Consider the following 23843-nt stretch of genomic DNA (forward strand, 5'->3'; position numbering starts at 1 on the left):
ACAACATGAGGAACTGTATTAAAGGGTTGCGGCATTAGGATGGTTGAGAACCACTGCTTTAGAACCTGGCTCACAGCCCATCAACCTGACCTTTCTATCCTTTGGTTGTCCCTTTCTTCTAACTGCTTTCGGAATATGCATCCATGCCCTTAAATTCCAAAAACCCTTAAATGTGCCAGAGATTGCTTTCTTCCATATAGCACTGCATATGGAGTATCATTGATGGATGAATTCCACAGCCTATTAATTAAATAATTAGCAGTCAACATGGCTTCACCCCAATATGACCTGCTCAGCCTAGAATCCTCCAGCATCAAAGTCCAAAGTCCAAAACCATGAGTCCTTCATGGTTTGTAAGACTCCATTCATCCTCTCAACAACACCATTCTCAACTGCTGTGTATGGATTTGTGCATCTGTTTTATTCCTAATTGTCCCAACCACTGTTGAAAACTTGTTGACATGAGTTCTGTACTTCTGTCAGTTTGCAACTGGCATACCTGTTATTTATATCTCCTTACTATGAAGCTTACCCATTGTTTAAATTTCTCTAGCACCTCGATTTTACTCTTTAGTAAATAGCAGAACCCAAACCTGCTGTAGTCATCTACAATGACCAGCGCATACTTTGCTCCTCCCAAACTGGCTTGCATTGGCCCCACCAAATCTGCATGTACCAGCTCTAGAGCTCTTGTTCCCCGGCCTGCCTTCTGGAACGAGAGGGAGGAGAAAATGGCCCCCAAGATGCCAGTGTCAGCATTCCAGAAAACCCCTGACTCCCAGTAAAGACACGTAAGCAGGCATTTTCCAAAATTCTCTTTACTAGAAATAGGCAAACTGGGACATCTGGGAAATCCCGAATCTGAAAATCCCGGGCTTTCCTTCAGTAGTTCAAAGCTCCCAAAACCAACCCCTCCTCCCCAGTCGGTCACATGCTCCAATCACCATCTGTTTCACCTCGACCCAGCCCCTGACCACTCCTCCTCCAGATGCTGGATCATCCTGACCTTGACCGATAGAAGGAATGCTATTATGTCTACTAATTCCCCTCTCCTAAATCCCCCCTTCTACTTTCCCACACACGAGAAGGTGGCAGCATCGAAGCTTCCGGCCTAATATGGCTTCCAAAGCTGACAGCCAGCTGATTCGTGTCTTTGAGCTTTGCCCAGAACTGATGTCAAAGTGGCTGAGGCTTCCTTTGCCCATTTCTGAAGAGAAGGGTAACATTTGCCTTCCTCTCCTTCTCTGCCACTCCTCCAATGAGTTTTCATATTCATATTCCTCACTCTGATGTCCATTCCATCCACACTGGGTCCTAACTCCACATGTGACCCTTCCTCTGATCCCCAGGGCCTCATCTGGACATACATTCCATCATCTGATCATCCTCAACAATCTGGGTCCTCATTTTACCTACCTCAGAAAGACTGAAGGCTGAATCGACCTTGAGCCTGGTGAGATTCAAACTGCCAAATTGGAAGCAGCTGGCAGTCAGCAGGGGTAGCCTGCAATACTGCACTCTAACCACTGTGCCACCAAGGCTCTTTTTAATACTAACTCTTCCAAACATAATTGTGAATCCCCCTGCATGACATGTTCAAGCAACAAATGGCCTCTGGAATCCCACCAATTATGACCTTCAAGCAAAAAGGCTGTCCAGTTTCCTCTAAATCACTGGGAGTTTTCCTAGCCAAAACATACGTGATGGGATACCATATGAGTCAAACTAGGATGAGGTAGACTTCCTTAATGAGGTTCAGAATCCTGGCTTGAGCAGATGTATGGGGATACCAGAATCAGAAGAGAGCTGGAAGGCACTTTGGAGGCAGGGGTGAAATCTACTTACCTTCCCTACCAATTCAGAAGTTCATGCTCAGCACACGCTTGCTTGCTGCGCTCGCACTCGTGCACATGTCACATGCAATGTTGGACCCTATGTGCATGCACAAAGCCTGTGCATGTGCATGGACAGCGGGTCAAAAACAGGTTACTTCTGCTACCAGTTCACCAAACCACGCTACGCCACCACTACTGGTTTGTCCAAACCAGTGTGAACCGGTAGCATTTCACCCCTGTTTGGAGGTCTTCTAGTCTAGCCCCATGCTCAAGCAGGAGACCCTACACCATTTCAGACAAGTGGCTGTCCAGTCTCTTCTAGAAGACCTCCAGTGGTGGAGCCCCCACAACTTCTGGAGGGAAGCCATTCCCACTGGTTAATTGTCCTCCCTTTTTTGAAGTTTCTCCTCAATTCCAGGTTGCTTCTCTCCTTGTTTAGTTTCCACCCATTGCTTCTTGTCCTGCCTTCTGGTGCTTTGGAAAATAAATTGAACCCCTCTTCTTTGTGGCAGCCTCAGGTTGTGTTACTTACCTTTAGGGGGTTAATGAATTGGGGTGTTTTCCAGTCCCCTGAAGGAGGAGCCCAGCTAAGAGAACACGAATCTAAGACTCCGGCTGGAAAGGTCACAAATGCTCCCTTCTCAACATCTTCATTTCAAACATCTCATGATGGGGCTGATTCCTGAGGAGTCAAGAGTCAGGTGGTGCAACATCTGCATAGTAGTTTACTCACACGTTCTGTGCAAGAAGAGGCCATAAACATGAAATGTTTGCCCAGAGGTTGAGTAAACTGGGCTTTGCAGCACATCTTGAGGAATCTGCCCTGGTAAGCTTGAGTTTCCTCATTCTGTGGGTTGTGTGGTTCATGCCGAGTCTGAAGAGAGCATACTCTGTGGTTTGCATGCTACCCTGTCATAGGCTGATGGTTGATCTCCTTCACCAGCTTCATGTAGCTTATTAAACAGAAGACAGAAAGGACCAAGCCTGGAGGTGATCTATCATGAAGGGGTTGTCACGCCTGACTGGACCACCCACTTAGGTAGAACTGCTCCAACTCCCAACCATTTAGGTCAGGGGTCTCCAAACCTCTCCATAGATAGCTATGCAGGTCTGGGGAAATCTGGGAGCTGAAGTCCACAAGACTTCATTTAGGTGTCCTCTCAATTAGGCGATTGAGAAGCGTAGAATAAAAAATTTGGAAGGGCCCTTGGAGGTCTTCTAGTCCAACCTCCTGCCCAAAGGTGGAGACCCTATACCATTTCAGGCAAATGGGTGTCCAGTCTCCTCTTGAAAATCTCCATTGTTGGAGCACCCATAACTTCTGAAAACAAGCTGTTCCACTGGTTAATTGTTGTAACTGTCAGGAAATTTTTCTTTAGTTATAGGTTGCTTCTCTTCTTCTAAATCTATGTTTACATCATCCGTGACCTAGGAACGTCAAGTGTAAGTGACCATATCCATATGCGTAGAGTTCAAGCCAACTACTTATGTTATGTTATGTTATGTTATGTTATGTTATGTTATGTTATGTTATGTTATGTTATGTTATGTTATGTTATGTTATGTGCTGTGCTATGCTATGCTATGCTATGCTATGCTATGCTATGCTATGCTATGCTATGCTATGCTATGCTATGCTTTGCTATGCTATGCTTTGCTATGCTATGCTATGCTATGCTATATTATATTAACATTACATTACATTACATTACATTATATTATTATATTCTGCCTATAATACCAGACCTTCTGTGCTTCTGTGCCTGAAATCTCTCTGCAGTCCCAAACCAAAGAGGAGAAATCTCCTCATCTTTCCCATCACAGCCCCAGGGCAGCCCTGACAAGGAAGTTACGTCATCCCCTCAGCCGAGCAGCCCCCATATTCCACTTTCTACCAGGGACCCCCTAACTCCTTAACAGGGGACTTTCCCAGCTCTGCTGCAACTCTGGAAAGGCGAGTTTTGCTTGACCACAGAAATGACCCATTGACATCAACAGGCACCTGCCTAGCCTCCTCCAAACTGCTCAGCCAATCCAACTCTCAGATCCCCCACCTCTTGTTTGACCATCTTGCGAAAGAGGAGGAATTTGTATTCTCACTGCATTACGTTATCCTGCTTCCTGGATGTGAAATTCCCAGTCGCAAGAAGACTATTTAGTGCACGCAGCCCAAGTGTTGGGCGGACGGCTTCACCATGTCTTCTGGAGGTCTTCTTCTCCTGCTGGGACTCCTCACCCTCTGGGCAGAGCTGACCCCCGTCTCCGGCCAGGACCGTCCAAGTGAGTTTTCAGAAATGGGCTGAAGTGATGAGAGAGCAGAGTTCTTTTCCAGGACTGGAAAACCAAAGCCCTCAGTCTAGAACCTCTGGCTTGGTGGGGCTTCTGGGGAAGTTCTTGAGATGGTAGTTGGGTGTCAGCTGAACAGGAGATAAAAACTAACGCTACTATATTCTATTAAACCTCATTCAACTGGGAAGAATACTATCTGTATGTTTGTTTGTTTGTTTGTTTGTTTGTTTGATTTATATGCTGCCCTTCTCCGGAGACTCAGGGCGGCTTACAAGGTGTTAAGCAATAGCCTTCATACTTTTGTATATACCTGCTTAGTAGGGCTTTTTTGGCCCCCCCAATCGGTGTTCTTTTTTATACAAAATCATCTTATTGCCGCCACAATCCGGGTCCTCATTTTACCTACCTCGGAAGGATGGAAGGCTGAGTCAATCTTAAGCCTGGTGAGATCTGAACTTGCAGTAATTGCAGGCAGCTGGCAGCTAAGTGCTACTTAACAGCACTTTAGTCCGCTGCACCACCAAGGCTCTTGGTCTCCCTCTCCCCTTTTTAACACACTTTTTCTTTTTAAATTCTTCTTTGTTTTTTTATTCTTTTCTCTTTTTAAAAAATATTTTGGTGCTTTGTATTTTAATTTTCTTTGAATAAACTAAATATCATACAGGGGAAAAAGAGAGAATTTCAAGCAACAGGAACTCTCCATTCAGCCACCGGTTCCACTCCCCAGAGCAGGAAACCAAATTAAAACATCCCAGATGACTCTCAACTGCTTGCAATCTGAGCATGCTAGGAGGGCCCCAGGTTGGGGAAATATGTTGAAGACATTTGTGGTACCTGAATGAAATAGTAAAATAATACCTTCCCCTCTATTTGTCAGAGTTTTGTTATCTTCCTTCTGAGACCGGACCATGTAAAGCCAAAATGCCTCGCTTCTACTACAACTCAGCTTCAAATAAATGCCAAGAGTTTACCTATGGTGGGTGCCAGGGCAATGCCAACAATTTTGAGACCAGAGATGAATGCCACTACACCTGTGTTGGTAAGTAGGGAAGGAGTTCCGGACTGGCCTCTGAAAAAGAACTGCTGTCCCCAAAAATTAAGCATAGGGTGATTTAATGTAACATCCTGGTTCTCACAACTGGCTATGATTGATTCAGTAGAAGGGAATCTTTGTTGCTCTGAACTGTGGAATTTCTGGTGCTCTCTGAGCTTGGTAGTTTTCTTGCAAATGTTTCATGATGCAACTAGGGAACATCATCACCGCTAGAAGGAAGGGAGGAGGAGGAGGAGGAGTGTGGGATCCTTGGTGTTCTCTGAGACTGGTTGTTTTCTTGCAAAAGTTTTATTACCCAACTGGGTATAACACCAACAGTGCAACTGAGCGTGTGGTTTGCTCCCTGTTTATATGCAGTAGCTTCCCCTGCCAGTGTGGGTGTGGTTTTTCTCCTTGGTAGTTCCATAATGAGGATATTATTTTCTATTTTGTTTGTTTGTCCCTGTTATCTGAATGTTGGCTTGAACCTCAGTCCCTGTCCATGGCTGTGCTTTAACAGAATAACAGAGTTGGAAGAGAGGAGAGGAGAGGAGAGGGGCAAGGAGAGGAGAGAAAAGAGAAGAGAGGAGGGGAGAGGAGAGGAGAGGGGAGGGGAGGGGAGAGGAGAGGAGAGAAAAGAGAAGAGAGAGGAGAGGGGAGGAGGAAAAGAAGAGGGGAGGGGAGAAGAGAGGAGAGGAGAGGAGAGGAGAGGGGAGGGAAGAGAAGAGATCCTCTATAGTTTCTAAGGCTGTATAGGAGAGAGCTTTCAGAACTGCAAGATTCTGTTAATGTAGCTTGACAATAAAGCAGAATCAGTTTCCTATCTGGTTTGCCTACTAAGCCTGACACTTGGCCTTGGGATCTTTTGCAGAAAAACCTGGTGTGTGTCGCAAGGCCCCTCCAGACACAAGCACTATTTGTCTTGTGAACTGTGAAAATGACTGGAAATGCCTCGGGAAGCAGAAGTGCTGCAATTATGCTTGCAAGATTGACTGCATGGACCCGGTCTAAGGTAACATTCTGACTAACGAACCCAACCGAAGCGAATACTTTCGAGGCTCTCCAAAGGTTGGGAGGCAAACTTTAATGAGTACCTCATTTTGGTACTGAAGAAGGCAAAACCAGCTCTGATTATTTCCTGCAGAAAGCCACGTACTTAGAGTATAGAATTCCCCCTCCCCCTATTAGTGCAGGTCACATTCTCCAATTGAGTGTCATTATTTTGATATGAGAAAAAGTCTCTAGGCTTGGAAGACACCTGCAGATGTGTCCTTGGCTCTCAGGCTCTTCGGCTTGAAGTCTGGAGCCTGCATTCCATGCCACCCTTCCTTCCCCCCTTAGTTCTTTGGCAAGTTGAAAAGCAACAATGGTTCCAACGGCAGAAGTGTATTTCATTGTGCTGTCACTTGTATAGTTGGCTTAGACCAAAGGGATTGCTGTGTGGGACCTCCTAAACCAAGACTCGGTCTGGGCACATGCAGTCCCATCCATGCTCATCCCCTGAGCAGACCACAATTAATTCATGCTCAGCTGACAGGAAGGTCCATAGCTTCACCGGAGGGGGGAGGAGGCTGTAGGCTCACAAGCTCACATTTCTGATTGTGAGAAATGTTCTCTGTCCGAGTTAGAAAGCTCCCGTGAACATGCCCTTGTCTGTGCTCCAAGCAGTGGCAGTCTTGAGGTCTCCTGGAAACAGAGGATTGGGGAAAGATGCTGGAGGTCATCTAGTCCATCTTCCATCCAGTGCAGAAATCCTCAGAGCATCCTGGGCAGATGGATGTCCCTCCTTTGCTTGAAACCCTCAGGGATGGAGCCCCATAACTCCAAGGGGGAGGCTGCCCCATTGCTTCCCTTCTCTGCCAATCAGGACATTCCTTCTGATTTCAGGTTTGGGTCTTCCTAGTTGTAAGATTATCACTGGAGGACGCTCTGGGCAGAACCCTCATATCTGAATGTTTGTTTTCACAGCACCCCCAACGAGGAGACCCACCAGAATTGGAACTCCTGTTCGAACTTGAGCCAAAGACCCTTCTTCTGTCCCGGACCACCCTGGAGACCCTCCCCCCAAAACCCACCCTGGGTTCATTCCTTCTTCTCTGCAATAAAGCTTTGTTTCCAGCTGCCCTTTTGGTCTCAGGTGTCTTCTTTGGCTCCTTTGGGGGTTTCCCCTCCCTGCGTTGACCTGTGTCTCCCCCCCCCATGTCAGAGGAAGAGGGACTGAGAGGCAGCACATCCTTCTCCAATGTGGCTTCCCAGAGAGAATGCACAGGAGAAGCACCTCTCTTAGACTTAGAGTAACTTTATTGTCACTTTGAATTTTTATTTTATTTTTTTTATTTATTAATTTAATTTGTATACCGCCCTTCTCCCAGAAGGGACTCAGGGCGGTGAACAGCCAAAATTAAAAAACATACAAATACAAAAATTAAGATAATTAAAAAGAATTAAATCACTAGCTTCCCAATTTAAAACCCCCAAATCCATAAAATTTAAAATCCCAATTTAAAAACCATTTATGCTAGGCCGGCTTGATGGAATAAAAACGTCTTCAGGGCTTTACGGAATGTATACTAAACATTAAAATTAAGTTTCGTTGCATTCAGCTCTCAAAGGTCACCCCCTCCAATATGCACTACATAAACATGACTAAATAAATAAATACAAAATTATGCATATACCCACATATATTATATGACATGGAGAAACAACACAGCCTAGTTCGGATGTATACATTCTGGCTCTTCTCAAAGCTAGAAATATCTGACACTCAGTCCCCATGAAGGGTTTACTCCAGAGCAAGTCTGGGATGGACCCAGAGTAAGTCTGGCTGGAGACAATGGGCAAATCAGAGACAGTTTTCTGCATGTGTTTAATGAAGCAGAAGAGGAAAAAAAAGAGAAGCAGAAGGGAAAAATTAAGAAAAGAAAACAGAATGGGAGGAAAAATATTAGGTATATGAGGGCTTCTTATGCATGTAGATAGAGTAAGTAAGGGATGTGGTGGCTCAGTGGCTAAGATGCTGAGTTTGTCGATCGAAAGGTCAGCAGTTCAGCGGTTCGAATCCCTAGTGCCATGTAACGGGGTTGAGCTCCCGTTCCTTGTCCCAGCTTCTGCCAACCTAGCTGTCCGAAAGCAGGTAAAAAATGAAAGTAGAAAAAATAGGGTCCACCTTTGGTGGGAAGGTAACAGCATTCTGTGTGCCTTTGGCATTGAGTCCTGCCGGCCACATGACCACGGAGACGTCTTTGGACAGCGCTGGCTCTTCGGCTTTGAAACGGAGATGAGCATCGCCCCCTAGAGACAGGAACGACTAGCACATATGTGTGAGGGGAACCTTTCCCTTTACCTTAGAGTAAGTGTCTGTTTTAAACATATATCATTATAGTTGTCTGAGCAAAATCTCCTTTGTCTACTACCTGTTCACAAGTCACCAATAATTTCATTACCTCAAAATGGAGTGATGAATCTCTTAGCAGAGAGAAAAGCATCCACTTCCTCTCTCCATTCATCAGTTTCCACTTAAAAGTGCAGGGACGAAAAGAACTCAGTCACTGGGGAACCTTCAACCCTTTCCCAGAGCCCAACTAACGACTGCAGCGCCCCCTCCTGGAATAGAGCAGCCGAGGGTCTCTGCAAAGCAGATTCCCACGCCTCCTCCTCCATCTGTCTCCCACCGCCCGGCCATCCCCCCTTTCTCTTCTTCACCCAGCCACAGTGGACGTCCTTCTCCTTTGGGGTTTCTTGCACACTCGGCTGGGAGAAAATTCCACTTCACGCCCATTTGCACACCAGCTCCCACCAGTTCAACACCCCCCCCCCACTGGAGCAGAGCCACCAGAGCCAGTAAGAGCCTTGGTAGTACAGGGGTTTAAGGCACCCTGTTATTAAGCTGGTTATTAAGACCAGCTGCCTGCAATTACTGCAGGGTTCGTATCTCACCAGGCTCAAGGTTGACTCAGCCTTCCATCCTTTCTAAGGTAGGTAAATTGAGGACCCAGATTGTGGGGGCAATAAGCTGACTTTGTATAAATACACAAAAGGATGAAGGCTATTGCTTAGCGCATTGTAAGCCGCCCTGAGTCTTCGGAGAAGGGCGGCATATAAATCAAATTAAAAAAAAAAAGCCATCTTTCTGGTCAGCTCCTTAAAGCAAAGAGATCTGCGCAGCAAAGGGATAAGGGGTTGGGGTGGTGCAACAAAAAAATAATTTTTTAAAAATGGATTTTTTAAAAGATAAAACAAAGTGAAATTTGTATCAGTGGAGTGTGGCTTCCCGCTTTCCACTGTGTGAAAGCGAGCACCGCTCATTGCTTGGGGTGGGATGGGGGGGGGGCGAGCAGCGGCAAGCTACATCCAGTCTTTGGCTACCTCTGTCCTGCTTGCCTGAGGTCAATCGGAAATTAGAACCGTAAATAAGTGTACACTGTGAATGCAACACAACTGCATTGCTTTTAAGGAGAGAAGCAACCTAGAACTAAGGAGAAATTCCCTCGCAGTGAGAACAATTAACCAGTGGAACAGCTTGCCACCAGAAGTTGTGGGGGCTTCATCAGTGGAGGTTTTTAAACAGAGATTGGCAGCAATTTGCCTAGAATGGGACAGGGTCTCTTGCTTGGGTAAGGGGTTGGACTAGAAGACCTCCAAGGTCCCTTCCAACTCTGTTATTCTATTACTTTCTATTAGCATGTCCACGGTTTCAGTTGTCATGCTAATAAACTCATATTAGCTTAGGGGACTGATGGCTGGGCTCCTCCCAAACCCCACCCTGGGCTCATTCCTTCTTTTCTGCAATAAATCATTGGGTCCTTGTTCACCTCTTCATCTCAGGTGTCTTCTTTGGCCCCTTTGGGGGTTTCCTTCCCCTTGACCTGTCTCTCCCCCCCATGTTAGAAGAAGAGGAGCTGATGGGCAGCACATCGTTCCCCAATGTGGCTTTCCAGAGAGAGTGCATGGGGGAAGCCTCTCTTAGAGCCAGAAATCCCTGAAACTCAGTCCCCACAAAGGGCTTACTCCAGAGTAAATATGGGGTAGACGCGGAGACTCTGTTACTCTGTGATGGCTCCACACGGGTGGTCTTGCTGGAGACAATGGGGGAGATCAGAGAAAATTTTCTGCCTTTATTTAATGAAGCAGAACAGAGAGAGAGAGAGAGAGAGAGAGAGAGAGAGAGAGAGAGAGAGAGAGAGAGAGAGAGAGAGAGAGAGAGAGAGAGAGGAGCAGCAGGAAAAAAATCAGAAAAAGAATACAGAATGGCAGGAAAAATGTTAGGTATACGAGGGCTTCTTATGCATGTAGATAGAGTAAGTGTCTGTATGTTATTATAGCTGTCCATGCAGAATCTTTGCATGCCGCCTGTTCATAAGTCACCAATAATTTCATTTCCTCCATTTAGAATGATGAATCTCTCAGCAGAGGAAAAGCATTTACTTCCTCTCTCCATTCATCAATTTCCACCTAAAGGGGCAGTGATGAAAAGAACGTGGGCATCGGGGCCACCCCCCCTTTCTCTTTTTCACACAGCCGTCATGGATGTCTTCCTCCTTTTGGGTTTCTTGCACACTCAGCTGGGAGGGAATTCCACTTCACGGCCATTTGCACACCAGTTCCTGCCAGTTCACACACACCCCTCCCCCACTAGAGCAGAGCCACCCAGCCGGTCTCTCCCTAAAGCAAAGGTATCGCCACAGCAAAGGGATAAGGGGTTGGGATAGTGCATCAAAATAATAATCTATGCCCACATATATTATATGACATGGAGAAACAACACAGTCTAGTTCAGATGTATTTCATATTCATATTGTACCTGATTTGGCTGCATTAGGGGACCGACAACTGGGCCACCAGCCCCATTATCCTTTCAAAGAGGATGTCAGTGAAGGGGATTTTATTCATTCATTCATTCATTCATTCATTCATTCATTCATTCATTTATTAAATTTATATGCTGCCCCTCTCCGGAGACTCAGGGCGGATTGTATTACCAGCCACTAAAACATCCTCGGTTTGCCTCTTGAGGGTTCCTAAAACTCTGCTAATGCTAAAATCCTGCCTCCTGATGGGATGAAAAGTGTAAATCCTCCAAAATTGAATTTAAGCTGGTTGTCAGGTATTAAATTGCTAAGAGAAAGCCTTGAGTATTCTTGTTTTGGTCCTGGGAAAATGTACCATGAGTTCAAAGATGGAGAAGGGGTTGGTTGAAGGGTCAAAACTGAAGATTCAATTCAATCTTCAAGATTCACAGGATCAGGCAGACTTTGTAGCTTTCAAAGAAACATAAGGACCTCAGGAAATGCATACCATGAGAGGAGCAGAGTTCCCAAGTGATCCATTAAAACTCTAGAATCCAGCTTACCAGAAACAAGCCAGGATTCTGAGCTTGTGTGGTCTGCAAGAAGACACAGGGAAGGGAAGGAGAGGAGTGGCATCAAATGAAACATGATGTTGTCACATGCATTCTGTCATTCATTTTGTCTGTGTTTTCATCATGGCTTGTATTGGATACCAATGTGAGTCACAGCAAAATTGCTCTACAAGAAGACATGGCTGAACATAGCCTTCAGCAGTAGGATTGGACTTCAGTTGGTTGTCCTTCAGAGCTGCAGATCAAGGAAGTTCCTCTTACAAGGGGTGACCTCTAGCTGGTCCTAACCCTCAAGAGAGAGACAATACTTCCTTGGTAAGTAGGCAGATCACATGTACAATTTGGAGCTCATCCTTAGATTCTTGGAGTACCTGATAATGTGTCACACAACACACTAAGCCAAAACCAGATAAGTCATTTGAATGGACCAGCTCTCCCCTTCCTCTTTGCTTTCTCATTCTGAGGCTTGGTGGACCACCAATCTGTTCCAGGTGAAGATGTTGATTTGGCAAGTCACCTGGAAGAATCACATGAATCTGGCACTGAAGATTGTCTCTAAGTTTCAAGATGTCAATGAAAAGATTTACCTTGGAACATCTCCATGCCCTGAATTGGTTCTTTCATTCATGGGCAACTATATAACTGGCAGCCCAAGAGAAGATTAGTGGGCAAAGGTTTGAGCACACCAAGGAGTCTCCATCCATCCATCCATCCATCCATCCATCCATCCATCCATCCATGTAAGTCAACTGTGTGATGGTCCAAAGGTAGCCCAGATGGTGGAAGAGGCCCCTTCTGAGAAAGTTGATGGATATGTAAGATTGGGGTTGAGTCTCCCATCCAGCCATTTCTGAATCTTTTGCTCCAGAGTCGGAGGTGCAACTATGAAGTGTTCCAGCAGGCTTAGAAGGAGCTACCCACATCTTCTGCAGAATTGAAAATTGAGGTTCTCATTGCTTGAAAAGGGGGCTTGTTCAATCAGTTTCCTCCAGTTGTCTCTTCTACAGAGACTGGACAGCCACCAGTTACTTCTGGGCTCTATCGCTTGAGTTGAGGGGGCTACAAAATAATTGACTCTGTCCTTCTTCTAGAGAATTAGATGCTCTATGCAGACAGAAGATTGAAATGCCAATCTCTGAGTCATGGGCTGCTTCCAAGGGCTCTATAAGGGGAATTATGGCTACCATTTATGTTATGTAAGAGCAGCTCAGTGTCAGCCATTTTGAGCCTTTGAGGCGCTGCCGTAAAAGGAAATGATTAGAATAGAACAAAATCAGACCTCTTCCTTCCCTCTCTTCCAAAAAGTGAGAAGTAACATGATTATTTATTTGAGATAACCTCTAGTTTGAGGCTGAGGGAAATGGCTCCCCTTCCCCTCTTCCCATCAGCTCTGATCCACTGAATCTAAATATTGGTGTTCTTATTCCAATTTTATATAGCCAAGGATTCGTTTCTGACTTCCTGTCAACCTGTTGCTTAGAAGGAGCGCTCAGTCACTATGGATCTAGTCCTCAAGAGGCTCTGGGTTGGCTTGCTGGTCTTGTTCTGTGTTGAGATGGTCCTTTCTGACACAGGAGATACATTTGCAACTAATATGAACTTTCAACCAGACGCATTAAAGCACAGTAAGTAAATGGCATACTTCCTGCTAGCTAAGATTGTTTTAAGAATACTGGAGAAAATGTGTGTGTGTGTGTGTGTGTGTGTGTGTGTGTGTATGGGTTTTCTACCGAAGCAACCTGGTCTACCCAAATATGGGAAGGAGCATATTGCTTCCTTTACGCCTTTCAGCCCCAATCCATCAGCCCTCAGGCAGTCCCTTTCATGACAAACTATTTTGTGTTAAATTTATATTTACTGACAAAGCAATAAAGGGGGACTAGTATAGATCTATTTCAAGCTATTTAGTTCTCATCAGCTAGCCAGACCCTTCTGGGATTCGAACCTGGCCTTGCTTGCATATTAGGCAGATGTATTAACCTCTAAGCTACAGGTTCTCCTTGCTTTGTCAGCTTGTACCAGGGAAGATTAAATAAAGGAAAAAGGAAGCAGTATGCTCCTTCCCATATTTGGATATAAGACGGTGAAAATAAGAGGGTGAAAATTTGGGTGCGTCTTATACACCGAATGTAGCCCTGCCCAGCCTCTGAAATGGAGGTTTCAGAGGCTGGAAAAAGCCTCTGAAACCTCCATTTGAGAGGCTGAACAAAAGGCCTCTGAAGCAGGGGTTTCAGGGGCTGATCTGCTTCCTTCCTGGGAGGCGGAGGAAGGGGAAGGGGAAGGGGAAGAGGAAGAGGAGGAGAAGGACTGCGGCATTCATGGTGCTCTCTGAGTTCTTATAGACATTTCATTACCCATCTAAGGAACATAATCTGTACTAGAAGGGAGGGGGGTTTGTGGCAAGGAGGAGGGGCAGGAGGAGAATCCTTGGTGCTCCCTGAGAATTGAAATATCACACAAAGAAAACCCCACGTTTACTATGTCATGTAAAGAACAGTTGCTGGAACTGGGTATGTTGTTTAGTCCAATGAAGAGAAGGGTTAGGGGGGTGACATGACGGCAGCGTTCCAATATTTGAGGGGCTGCCACAAAGAGGAGGGGGGGGTCTGACCTATTCTCCAAAGCACCTGAAGGCAGGACAAGAAACAATGGATGGAAACTAATTAATGAGAGGAGCAACCTGGAACCCCTAACAGGGAGGACAATTCACTGTGGATCGCCTTGCCTCCAGAAATTGTGGGTGCTCCATCACTGGAGGCTTTTAAGAAGAGACTGGACAGCCATTTGTCTGGAATGGTATAAGGTCTCACTGTAGGGGCTGGACTAGAAGACCTCCAAGGTCCCTTCTCACTCTGTCATTCTGGATTCTTTGCCCCTGTCCTGAGGCAAAGTTTCTCTGCAGTCGTACCTTAACAAAAGAGGAGAAGTGTCCTCACGTCTCACACCCAGCTTGAGGGCAGCCCTGATAAGGAAGTTGTGTCATCACAGCAAGTGAGCAACTTACACATTCCCACAGATCAGGGACACCCCCAACTCATTAACACGGGACTTTCCCCGGCTCTGCTGCAACTCTGGAAAGGTGAGCTTTGCTTAACCACAGAATTGACCCCTGGACATCAACAGGGACCTGTTCAACCATCTTGTGAAAGAGGAAAGAATTTGGATTCTCAGTGCATTACGTCATCCTTCATCCAGGATCTGGAGGTGAGAAATGGGCAGAATAAATAGAGCCAGAAGCCCAAGGGTGGGGCAGACGGATTCATCATGTCTTCTGGAAGTCTTCTTCTCCTGCTGGGACTCCTCAGCCTGTGGGCAGAGCTGACCCCCGTCTCCGGCCAGGACCGTCCAAGTGAGCTTTCAAAAAGATCTTGAGACCTTTTGCAGGGAGGGGCTGAAGTGACCAGAGTTCCCCCCCAGGAAAGGGAAACCAAAGACCCCAGTCTAGAACCTCTGGCTTGGTGGGGCTTCTTCTGGGGAGGTTCTGGAGATGGTGGTTGGGTGTCAGCTGAGTAGGAGACAGAAATGGGAAGGGCCCCCAAGAAAGAGAGATGCAATTTTAGGTGGGGACCGACCTATCTTTACTCAATGCAGCAGCAGAATCAGGATTTTAAGCAACAGGAACAATCCAGTCAGCCATCTGATCCAACCCCCAGAGCAGGAAATGAGATTAAAACATCCCAGATGTCTCTCGACTGTTTGCAATCTGAACATTGAAATCTGACCAAGAAGAGATTCAACCTGGAAATAAGGAGAAACTTCCTGACAGTGAGAGCAATCAACCCATGGAACAGAAGTTGCCTCCAGAAGTTGTGTGAGCTTCATCACTGGACTCTTTCAAGAAGAGACTGGACTGCCATTTGCTGGGGATGGTGTAGGGTTTGCTGCTTGGGTGGTGGGTTGGACTAGATGATCTCCAAGGTTTGTTCAAACTCTGTTAATCTATCCTATTTTAACATGCTAGGAGGGCACCAGGTTGAGGAAGTGTGTTGAAGACATTTGTGCTAGCTAATCAAATAACACCTTCCCCTCCATTGTCACAGAGTATTGTGATCTTCCTGCTGACCCCGGACCATGTAGAGCAAGAATAACTCGCTTCTACTACAACTCGGATTCCAAACAATGCGAGGAGTTTAATTACGGTGGATGCCATGGGAATGAGAATAATTTTAAGACCAAAGATAAATGTCACTACACCTGTGTTGGTAAGTAGGGGAGGAGCTGCAGACTGACTCTTCCAATAAAAGAGGATTCATGTAGCTCAAGGTTGAACTGTGGGGTCACTGGTGCTTCCTAAGCTTGGTTGTTTTCTTGCAGATGGTTCATGACCCAAGTAGGTAACATCACCAGTGATAGAAGGGAGTGGAGTTTTCAGGGAGGAGGAGGAGGAGGAGGAGGAGGAGGAGGAGGAGGAGGAGGAGGAGGAGGAGGAGGACTGTAGGGTCCTTGGTTCTCTCTGAGCTTGGTTGTTTCCTTGCAGACATTTTATTACCCAACTAGAGAACATCATCAGTGCTAGACGGGAGAGGAGGAGATCTTGGTTGTTTCCTTGCAGATTTTTCAATGTCTGACTAGGGACATCTTCAGTGCCACTGTGTGGGGAGGTTTGCTCCCTGTTTATATACTGCAGCTTTCCTTGCAAGTCTTGGTCAGAGGGTTGTTTTCTTTTTGACAGTTCCTTGATTGGGGAATTGTTTTCTGTGTGGTTGTTTGTCCCTGCTTATATGGTTGTTGGCATAACCACATTAGACACTAATCAGCATTTAGCCTAAGGACACCCTGCCCTCTTCTGGAGCCATCAAAGGCCCATCTCTACCTGGGTCCAGGTGTGTGTGCTGAGTGGCCCAGCTCAGAGCTTCAACCTCCCTCCCTGACCCTCCTCTGCATTGAGCTGAACAACTTCAGGATAACTTCCAGGAGGCCCAAGGAAAGAGGACCTCTCTGGATGTCCAGAGGGAGACCTCTGTCTTTCCCCCCCTCTGTTTTGGGAGAGGGGGCTTCAGGAGTGGGCAGAGCCAGCGGAGAAAGGCTCTACTCCCATACCCTGGAATCCCTTCCTGGTGGGGAAGGCAGACTGAGATGGACCCCCAGCAGAGCTAAAGGAGAACCATGTTCTTCATTCATGGAAACGGGGGGTGCCCATTTGTACGCCTAGCATCCAGAGTCAAGAGAGAAGACCCCAGTTATGAAGTCCAGCCTGGGATGCTAAGATAAGGTGACCAGATTTTAACATTGGTAAAGAGGGACATTGTGGGCGTGGCTTATTTTGTGGGCGTGGCTAGCTGGTCATGTGACCGGGTGGCCATGGCTATGTGTATAGGGACTACTCAGAGGGCTGGAAAGTCATTTCTGACAGGTCCTCGCACTTTTGACTGGTCCTCACACTTATGACCATCCTCACATTTATGCCCGTGCAGCATTCTTAACAACCATGTCACTCATTTCACAACTGCTTCTCTTCACCATGGTGACAAGATAGGGCAAAAACGTAAAATGTGAGGACAGTCGTAAGTTCGAGGACTGGTCAAAAGTGCGAGGACCAGTCAAAAATAACTTTTTCAGCCCTCTGAGTAGTCCATATGCATAAAAGGATACAGTAATAGAGAGGGATGAAGGAAGGGAAGGGAAATTAGAGTAGGAGTGACGGTAAGAGAGGGAGGAAGAGAGGAGGAGAAGGAGAAAGGAAGAGGAAATAGGGAGGAGAAGAAGAGGGTGGGGGGAAGAGAAAGTAAGAAGGAAAGAAAAGAGAGGTGGTAGGTTTGAGGAGAAAGATTGCTGTACACTAAAAAAGATGAAAGGGAAGAAAGCCAACCCCAAACAAATATAAAGATATTAAGATAAAGAATGAATTGTTAAACTTTAAAGAATAAAAGAGAACAAATATGAATAAATAGCAATAATTAGAAACACACATACAAACATACAATGTATTTTCTTTGAACAGAATATTTGGCCGGTTCACAAATTTAAACAGTGTTTAGTCATTTCAACTAAATTTACAATTTCTATATTTCCTTTTTGCCATATTTATTCCTCATCTATTTTTTTAAAAAAACAATATTACCCTTCATCCTCATCTCTAATCTTAATCAAATTCAATTTTTCCCTTCTATTCTATATTATACCCCTTCCCATTGTCATCTATTTTTATATCCATCCTCACATTGATTAATTATGTAATTATGTAATACAGTTGTTTAATACAAATTCAACATTTTAATATAAATCAATTAGTTATATAACTATCTTTTTTGTATATTAATCAATATGAACATGAATATTCCAATTATTTCCATGCAATCCAATTTCTTACAAATCAATTAATTATACTTACCTATAATAATAAACCAAATAATTTCCCCCATATATTCCTCCAAACCACAACTTAACCATTTCTGCTTTCAACACAGTATACAATTAATAGTATCTCAATTATTACAATTCCCTAGTTAAAAAGAGCTTTTTTTTCTTTTGTGTTTTAAAATCTTGAACTCTCCTCTTTTGCCCTAAATAATTTCCCATTGTTTGCACCTACCTTTTTTGGTGAGGAAAAGGAAAATAAATCTACTGCCTAATTTTCCAACGTTGCAAGCAAACAGCAAAGCCAACAGCCTGTTTTACTTTCAGTTTCGTTTTGAGCTTGGTTTGCACAAAGAGAAAAAAAAAACTGCTGAGCAATTTAGCAAGAGCAGAGCCCTGCGCAAATCAGCTGAGAGGGGGAAGCCGAGCTAATCAACGTAGGGCGGCCCTTTGAAGCCCCGAGGCAAGAGTTTAAACAGGTTTTTTCCCTCTAGCCATCAGCTGGGACTCAGGAGGCAGCCGGGACTCAGGAGGCAGAATGAAAATTCGGGACTTTTTTAAAACGCCGCGGGACGTGGGACAAATTGCTCAAAAGCGGGACTGTCCCGCCAAAAGCGGGACGTCTGGTCACCTTATGCTAAGAGGTTGACCTCAGAAGGAAATGGCTGCACCTTGTGAGGACGCAGAGAGTGGGAGACGCTCCACCTGCCCCTGTCTCCTTTGGATGTATGGAGATGTTTTGGGTTCTGAAAGGCCCAGAGATGGGATCTTGCTTGATCTGGGGTGCCAATTCCAGGGGAATCTCTCAGCCTTGGGATCTTCTCTTTTGCAGAAAAACCTGGGGTGTGTGGCAAGGCTCCTCCAGTAATCACTATTTGTCCTGTGAGATGTCGAAGTGACTGGGAATGTGATGGGAAGCAGAAGTGTTGCACTTACGGTTGCGTTACCGACTGCATGGATGTTAGCTAAGGTAACAACGATACAAGTTTGCTTAGACCAAAGGAACGTCTGTGTGGGGTCTCCGAGGGCAAGACTTGGCCTGGGCACCTTCAGATTTCCCGGGCTGTGCGCCTGCAGGCTCCCTTGTCCATCAAAAGTACAGCTAAGGTGAAAAAAGGAAGGTGGTGGAAGCTTCATGCAGCGAGCACAAACATTAACCTTTGCACGGTGTGGTGGGGCCCTTCTTCCTGATAGATACCCCCCCCTCTGTGGAAGCCCTCAGGCTGGCCCTCCACATCCCCCTCCCACTCTCTCTTGACTTCTCCTCCTCTTGAACTTCCATTGGGAGAACGGTGGCCGCCCAGTTCAGCTGCTGCTGCGGGACACTGTGTTGGAGGAGATGTTTCTCCTTCCTGCCTGGTCAGGAAGCCAGAAGGTCCCAGGCAATGAGGACTTCCAGGAGAAACAGAAGCGAGGACAAAACACCTTTGCCCACTTTGGACCAGCTCATCCTCTGGGCAGACCAGAACTGGTCCAAGCTCAGGGGACAGGAAGGTCCAGAGCTTCACCAGGCGTTTGGGTCACAATCTCACACTTCTGGCTTTAAGAAATGCTCCCTCTCCAAGTTAGGAAGCTCAAGTGAACATGACCTTCCCCGTGCTCCAAGCACTGGCCTTGAGGTGTCCTGGATAGAGGGGATGGGGAAAGGACCCTGGAGGTCTTCTAGTCCACCCTCCTTCCAGTGCAGGAACCCACAGTGATGGAGCCCCATAACTCCAGGGGGGAGGCTGCCCCATTGCTTCCCTTCTCTCCCAATCAGGCCATTCTTCCTGATTTCAGATTTGGGTCTCCCTGGTTGTAAGATGAGGCAGGGAGAAGCACTGGAGGCTGTTCTGGACAGAAACCTCATATCTGAATGTTTGTTTTTACAGTCTCACCAGCGAGGATCCGAAATTGGATCTAGTGTTTCAGCTTGACCCAAAGAGCCTTCTTCTGTCCTGGATCATCCTGGGGACCCTCCTCCCCAAACTACATCCTGGATTTATTCTTTTTGTTCTGCAATAAAGCTTTGGGATCCAGCTGCCCTCTTGGTCTCAGGTGTCTTCTTTGGCCCCTTTGGGGGTTTCCCCTCCCCACCTAGACCCGTGTCTCTCCCCACCCCATGTCAGAGGAAGAGGGGCTGAGAGGCAGCACATCCTTCCACAATGTGGCTTCCCAGAGAGAATGCGCAGGGGAAGCCTCTCTCGGAGCCAGAAATCCCTGAAACTCAGTCCCTACGACGGGATTACTCCAGAGTTAAGTCTGGGGTGGATGCAGAGACTCTGAGATGGCTCCACAGGGATGGTCTGGCTGGAGACAATGAGGCAAATCAGAGAAAGTTTTCTGCCTTTACTTAATGAAGCAGTACAGAAAAAAAAGAAGAAAAACAGGAAAACAGCAGGAAAAAACATTAGATGCACAAGGGGTTCTTATGGATGTAGATACGTGTCTATTTTACACATATGTCATTATAGTTGTCCGTGCAAAATCTCCTTTGCCTGCCACCTGTTTGTAAGTCACCAGGAACTTCAATTCCTCAGCAAGGAGAACCCAAAGCCTCTGCAGCAGAATTGCTTCTGACCATTTTCCCTTGGGCCCTTTCCAATGTACCCAAATGCTCATTAAAAGTCTTGGCTTTCTTCTCTCCAGAATGACCCCTCCAGGCTCTTCGGCCTGTCCCCATAATCCACATCCAGGAAATTCTATATCCCCTTTCTTGTTGCTGGATCAGCACAGGGAAAAAAAGACGTGACTCAGCAGAGGTCCATTCAGCACTTTAATTCAGCTCATACGGAACTGCTGGCTGAGCTGCCGAGCCTTCTATACAGCTCCGGCAAGCTAGCCGGCCAATGACATCCATTTAAACTTCCCACCGGTGGATTAGCCATCCACCGGAGGATGCCCATATTAGGACACAACAGTTGTCCTTTGCCAAATCTATTCTAACCTTTAGGTAACCTTCTGGAAAACTGGTGCCCTGAGTCACAGGCAGAATCATTTGAAACCCAGCGATCTTTAAAACCTTTTCGTGAAGGTAACATCATCAATGCTAGAAGGGAGGGGCGGTTGAAGAGAGGAGGAGGAGGAAGAGGAGGAAGAGCAATATTATTTTAGAAACGACTGCCCATCTTCCCTGTTGTGTGTGTACCCCTACTTCATGACTTGAGTCTGGACCTTTGCTTCGTCTGACCGTGTATTTGGACCTTGGACCTTGTTCTGACCTAGGCTTAACAGAATCACGAAACAGACTCCTTCTCCTGAAAAAATGCCCTTTTTATTTGGCTAATGTGAATTCCTCACATTCATATCCAGCAACGTCCTGACAATAAGCCTTTCTAGGTTTAATTGCAACAACAGACCATATCAGACCTTTGATAATTGGCAAGGAGTCTCTGTGAGGCACAAACTCAGATACGCAAATCTTCACACTAATAAATGAACTAATTGTCTCCTGAAACACCACTCCCCTTTTGCTCCCATTTATTTCCTATGGGAGTGGCCATTCAGCGCCCACTTCTGTCTTTACTCCCGAGTCGACCCCTGTTCCTTAATTGTTCTCTTCTCCTGACAGCTCTGCGCATGCACACATAGGAAACAGGCTCCAGCTGTTCTCCTGTCCCACTGATCTCCGACTTTGAAGGTAGCTGATAACTGTCGGATGGCCCTGGCCCCCTCTCTGCCTCCGACACAGAGCCCACATCAGAGCCTTCCCCAGACTCCAGGACTGGCCCATGTTCCTCCTCAACCTCCTCACTGTCCGAGGCTGCCACCAGCTCTGCTGGTCACTGGTAGGCCACAACAGAGTTGCTCATTGGATTCTGGACTCATAGCTTGGCTTGGTTACCATGTGTGGACTTTGGACTGTGCCTGGATTTCAGACTTTGTGTGTGTAGATTTGTGGACTTGTGCCTCCACTCTTAGACTTGTGACTCTCTGCCTAGATGGAACAGTACTGGACACAACAGAACTTCACATTTGGTGTGAGTGGGAACCTGGGGAAGGTGAGAAGATCCAGAAGGAGGAGAAGGCTATGTGCAACCTTTATGGTGTCTGAACAGCGGAAGTGCAAGGCTGGGTTGAATAAAAGGACATTTCAGTCCTGCTTTGAGGAACCGAGAAGATCCATTGCAGGCGAAGAGACACTCTTTTTCTAATTTACAGTTTTACAGATTAACAAAATTGGAAGGGACCTTGTAGGTTATGTAGTCCAATCCCCTACCCAAGCAGGAGACTCTACACCATTTCTGACAGAGGGCAGTCCAGTCTCTTCTTGAAAGCCTCCAGGGATTTTGTAACGCTAATAAACCGGGCAGATGGTTGGCTTACACATTGAGGAATAAACAAAGCATACGGACTATTGATAGTATTGATATTGGAGGGAAAGAAATTTTTCAACAAAAATTAATTAAAGAAGCTTTTGTGGATTATTATACCAAACTATATGCCAAAGAGGAGGTACAGAATGGACTTATAGAAAAATATTTAAACGATAAAAGAGTTACAAAAATTACTGATCAACAAAAGGAAAGAATGAATTATCCTATAACAGAGGAGGAGATAATAGTAGCAATTAAACAGTTAAAAACAGCCAAAGCTCCTGGCACGGATGGTTTGACCGCAGTGTATTATAAAACTTTGCAAGCTGAAATGGTGGGACAACTCAGAGATTTATTTTGCAATATTCAACAAGGGGGTAAAATACCCCCATCATGGACAACTGCTTATATATCTTTGATACCAAAAGAACAAGTCGGTCCTAAAAAACCAGAGAACTATAGACCAATATCTCTTTTGAATACAGATTATAAAATCTATGCGAAAGTATTAGCCAACAGGTTGATGCCAGTAATCCAAAAGGTGATTCATGACGATCAAGCGGGATTTATCGAGGGCAGACACATGAAGGATAATGTAAGGCAAGTAATAGATTTATTGGAATATCTTGAGAAGAATAAACAGATTCCTGCAGTGCTGGTCTTTTTGGATGCAGAGAAGGCCTTTGATAGAGTGGATTGGAATTTTCTACTAAAGACTTTAAAAAAGATGGATTTTGGGGATCAATTTATACAGGCAATTTCAGCAATTTACCAAGAGCAAAAGGCACAGATCATTATTAATGGAAGTTTGACAACAGAGTTTAAAATTGAAAAAGGAACAAGACAGGGATGTCCGTTGTCCCCACTTTTATTTATTCTAACATTAGAAGTCTTGCTAAATACAATACGAGACTCTAATATCTTGAAAGGTATAATGATTAGGCAAGAGGATTACAGAATAAAGGCATTTGCAGATGATCTGGTTGTTACCCTATCACAACCAATGGAATCAATAATCTTGATGAAGGACATTATACAAGACTATGGTAAAGTTTCAGGTTTTAGACTGAATTCAAAAAAGACTAAAATGATAGCTAAAAACATGACACAAGATCGTAAACATGAGCTAGAAAGGAGGGCAGGTTTTGAGACTGTACCTAAGGTAAAATATCTAGGAGTTCAAGTTGCAGAATCAAACATGAAATTGTTTCAAAATAACTATGAGGTGTTGTGGCGAGAGGTGCAGAAAGACATGGAGACTTGGAAAAAACTGCAGCTGTCTCTACTTGGAAGAATAGCAGCAGTTAAGATGAACATTTTGCCAAGATTTCTTTTTTTGTTTCAAATGATTCCGGTGCTTAAAAGCGATAAACAATTGAAAGTTTGGCAATCTGGAGTGAATAAGTTTGTCTGGAACGAGAAGAAGCCGAGAGTGAAATTGAAAATTATGCAAGATGTTCCAGAAAGAGGAGGTCTTAAACTTCCAAACCTACAGCTATATTATGATGCAGTAGCTTTAACTTTAACAAGTGATTGGTTTGGAAGGAAAAAGACTGGAATATTGAATGCAGAAAGTTTTGATCTTGAATTTGGATGGCATGCTTACTTATTTTACGACGACAAAGTAGATAAAGTATTTAAAAGTCATATACTTAGAGATTCTTTGATGAGAGTTTGGAAGAAGCACCGACTCAAATGGGATTATAAAATACCGCTATGGCTGGATCTTGGTC

General features: G+C 45.3%; 2 protein-coding genes across 2 annotated transcripts; both read left to right on the forward strand.

The window, feature by feature from the left end:
* The first annotated feature begins 3879 nt into the window (after positions 1 to 3879).
* On the forward strand, positions 3880 to 7281 carry LOC117669619 (kunitz/BPTI-like toxin). Its single transcript, XM_034424188.2, has 4 exons — positions 3880 to 4115; positions 5002 to 5163; positions 6029 to 6169; positions 7126 to 7281. Exons 1-3 carry the CDS (start codon positions 4031 to 4033, stop codon positions 6166 to 6168), a joined length of 387 nt encoding a protein of 128 aa, XP_034280079.2. The 5' UTR covers positions 3880 to 4030; the 3' UTR covers position 6169; positions 7126 to 7281.
* Positions 7282 to 14782: 7501 nt separating this feature from the next.
* Positions 14783 to 19819, forward strand: LOC117669620 (kunitz/BPTI-like toxin). The gene is made up of 4 exons (XM_034424191.2): positions 14783 to 14867; positions 15559 to 15720; positions 18648 to 18785; positions 19687 to 19819. Exons 1-3 carry the CDS (start codon positions 14783 to 14785, stop codon positions 18782 to 18784), a joined length of 384 nt encoding a protein of 127 aa, XP_034280082.2. The 3' UTR covers position 18785; positions 19687 to 19819.
* Positions 19820 to 23843: the final 4024 nt, after the last annotated feature.

Source organism: Pantherophis guttatus, chromosome 3, assembly GCF_059756535.1.
Source record: "Pantherophis guttatus breed Tessera chromosome 3, ASM5975653v1, whole genome shotgun sequence".
Classification (NCBI taxonomy): domain Eukaryota; kingdom Metazoa; phylum Chordata; class Lepidosauria; order Squamata; family Colubridae; genus Pantherophis; species Pantherophis guttatus.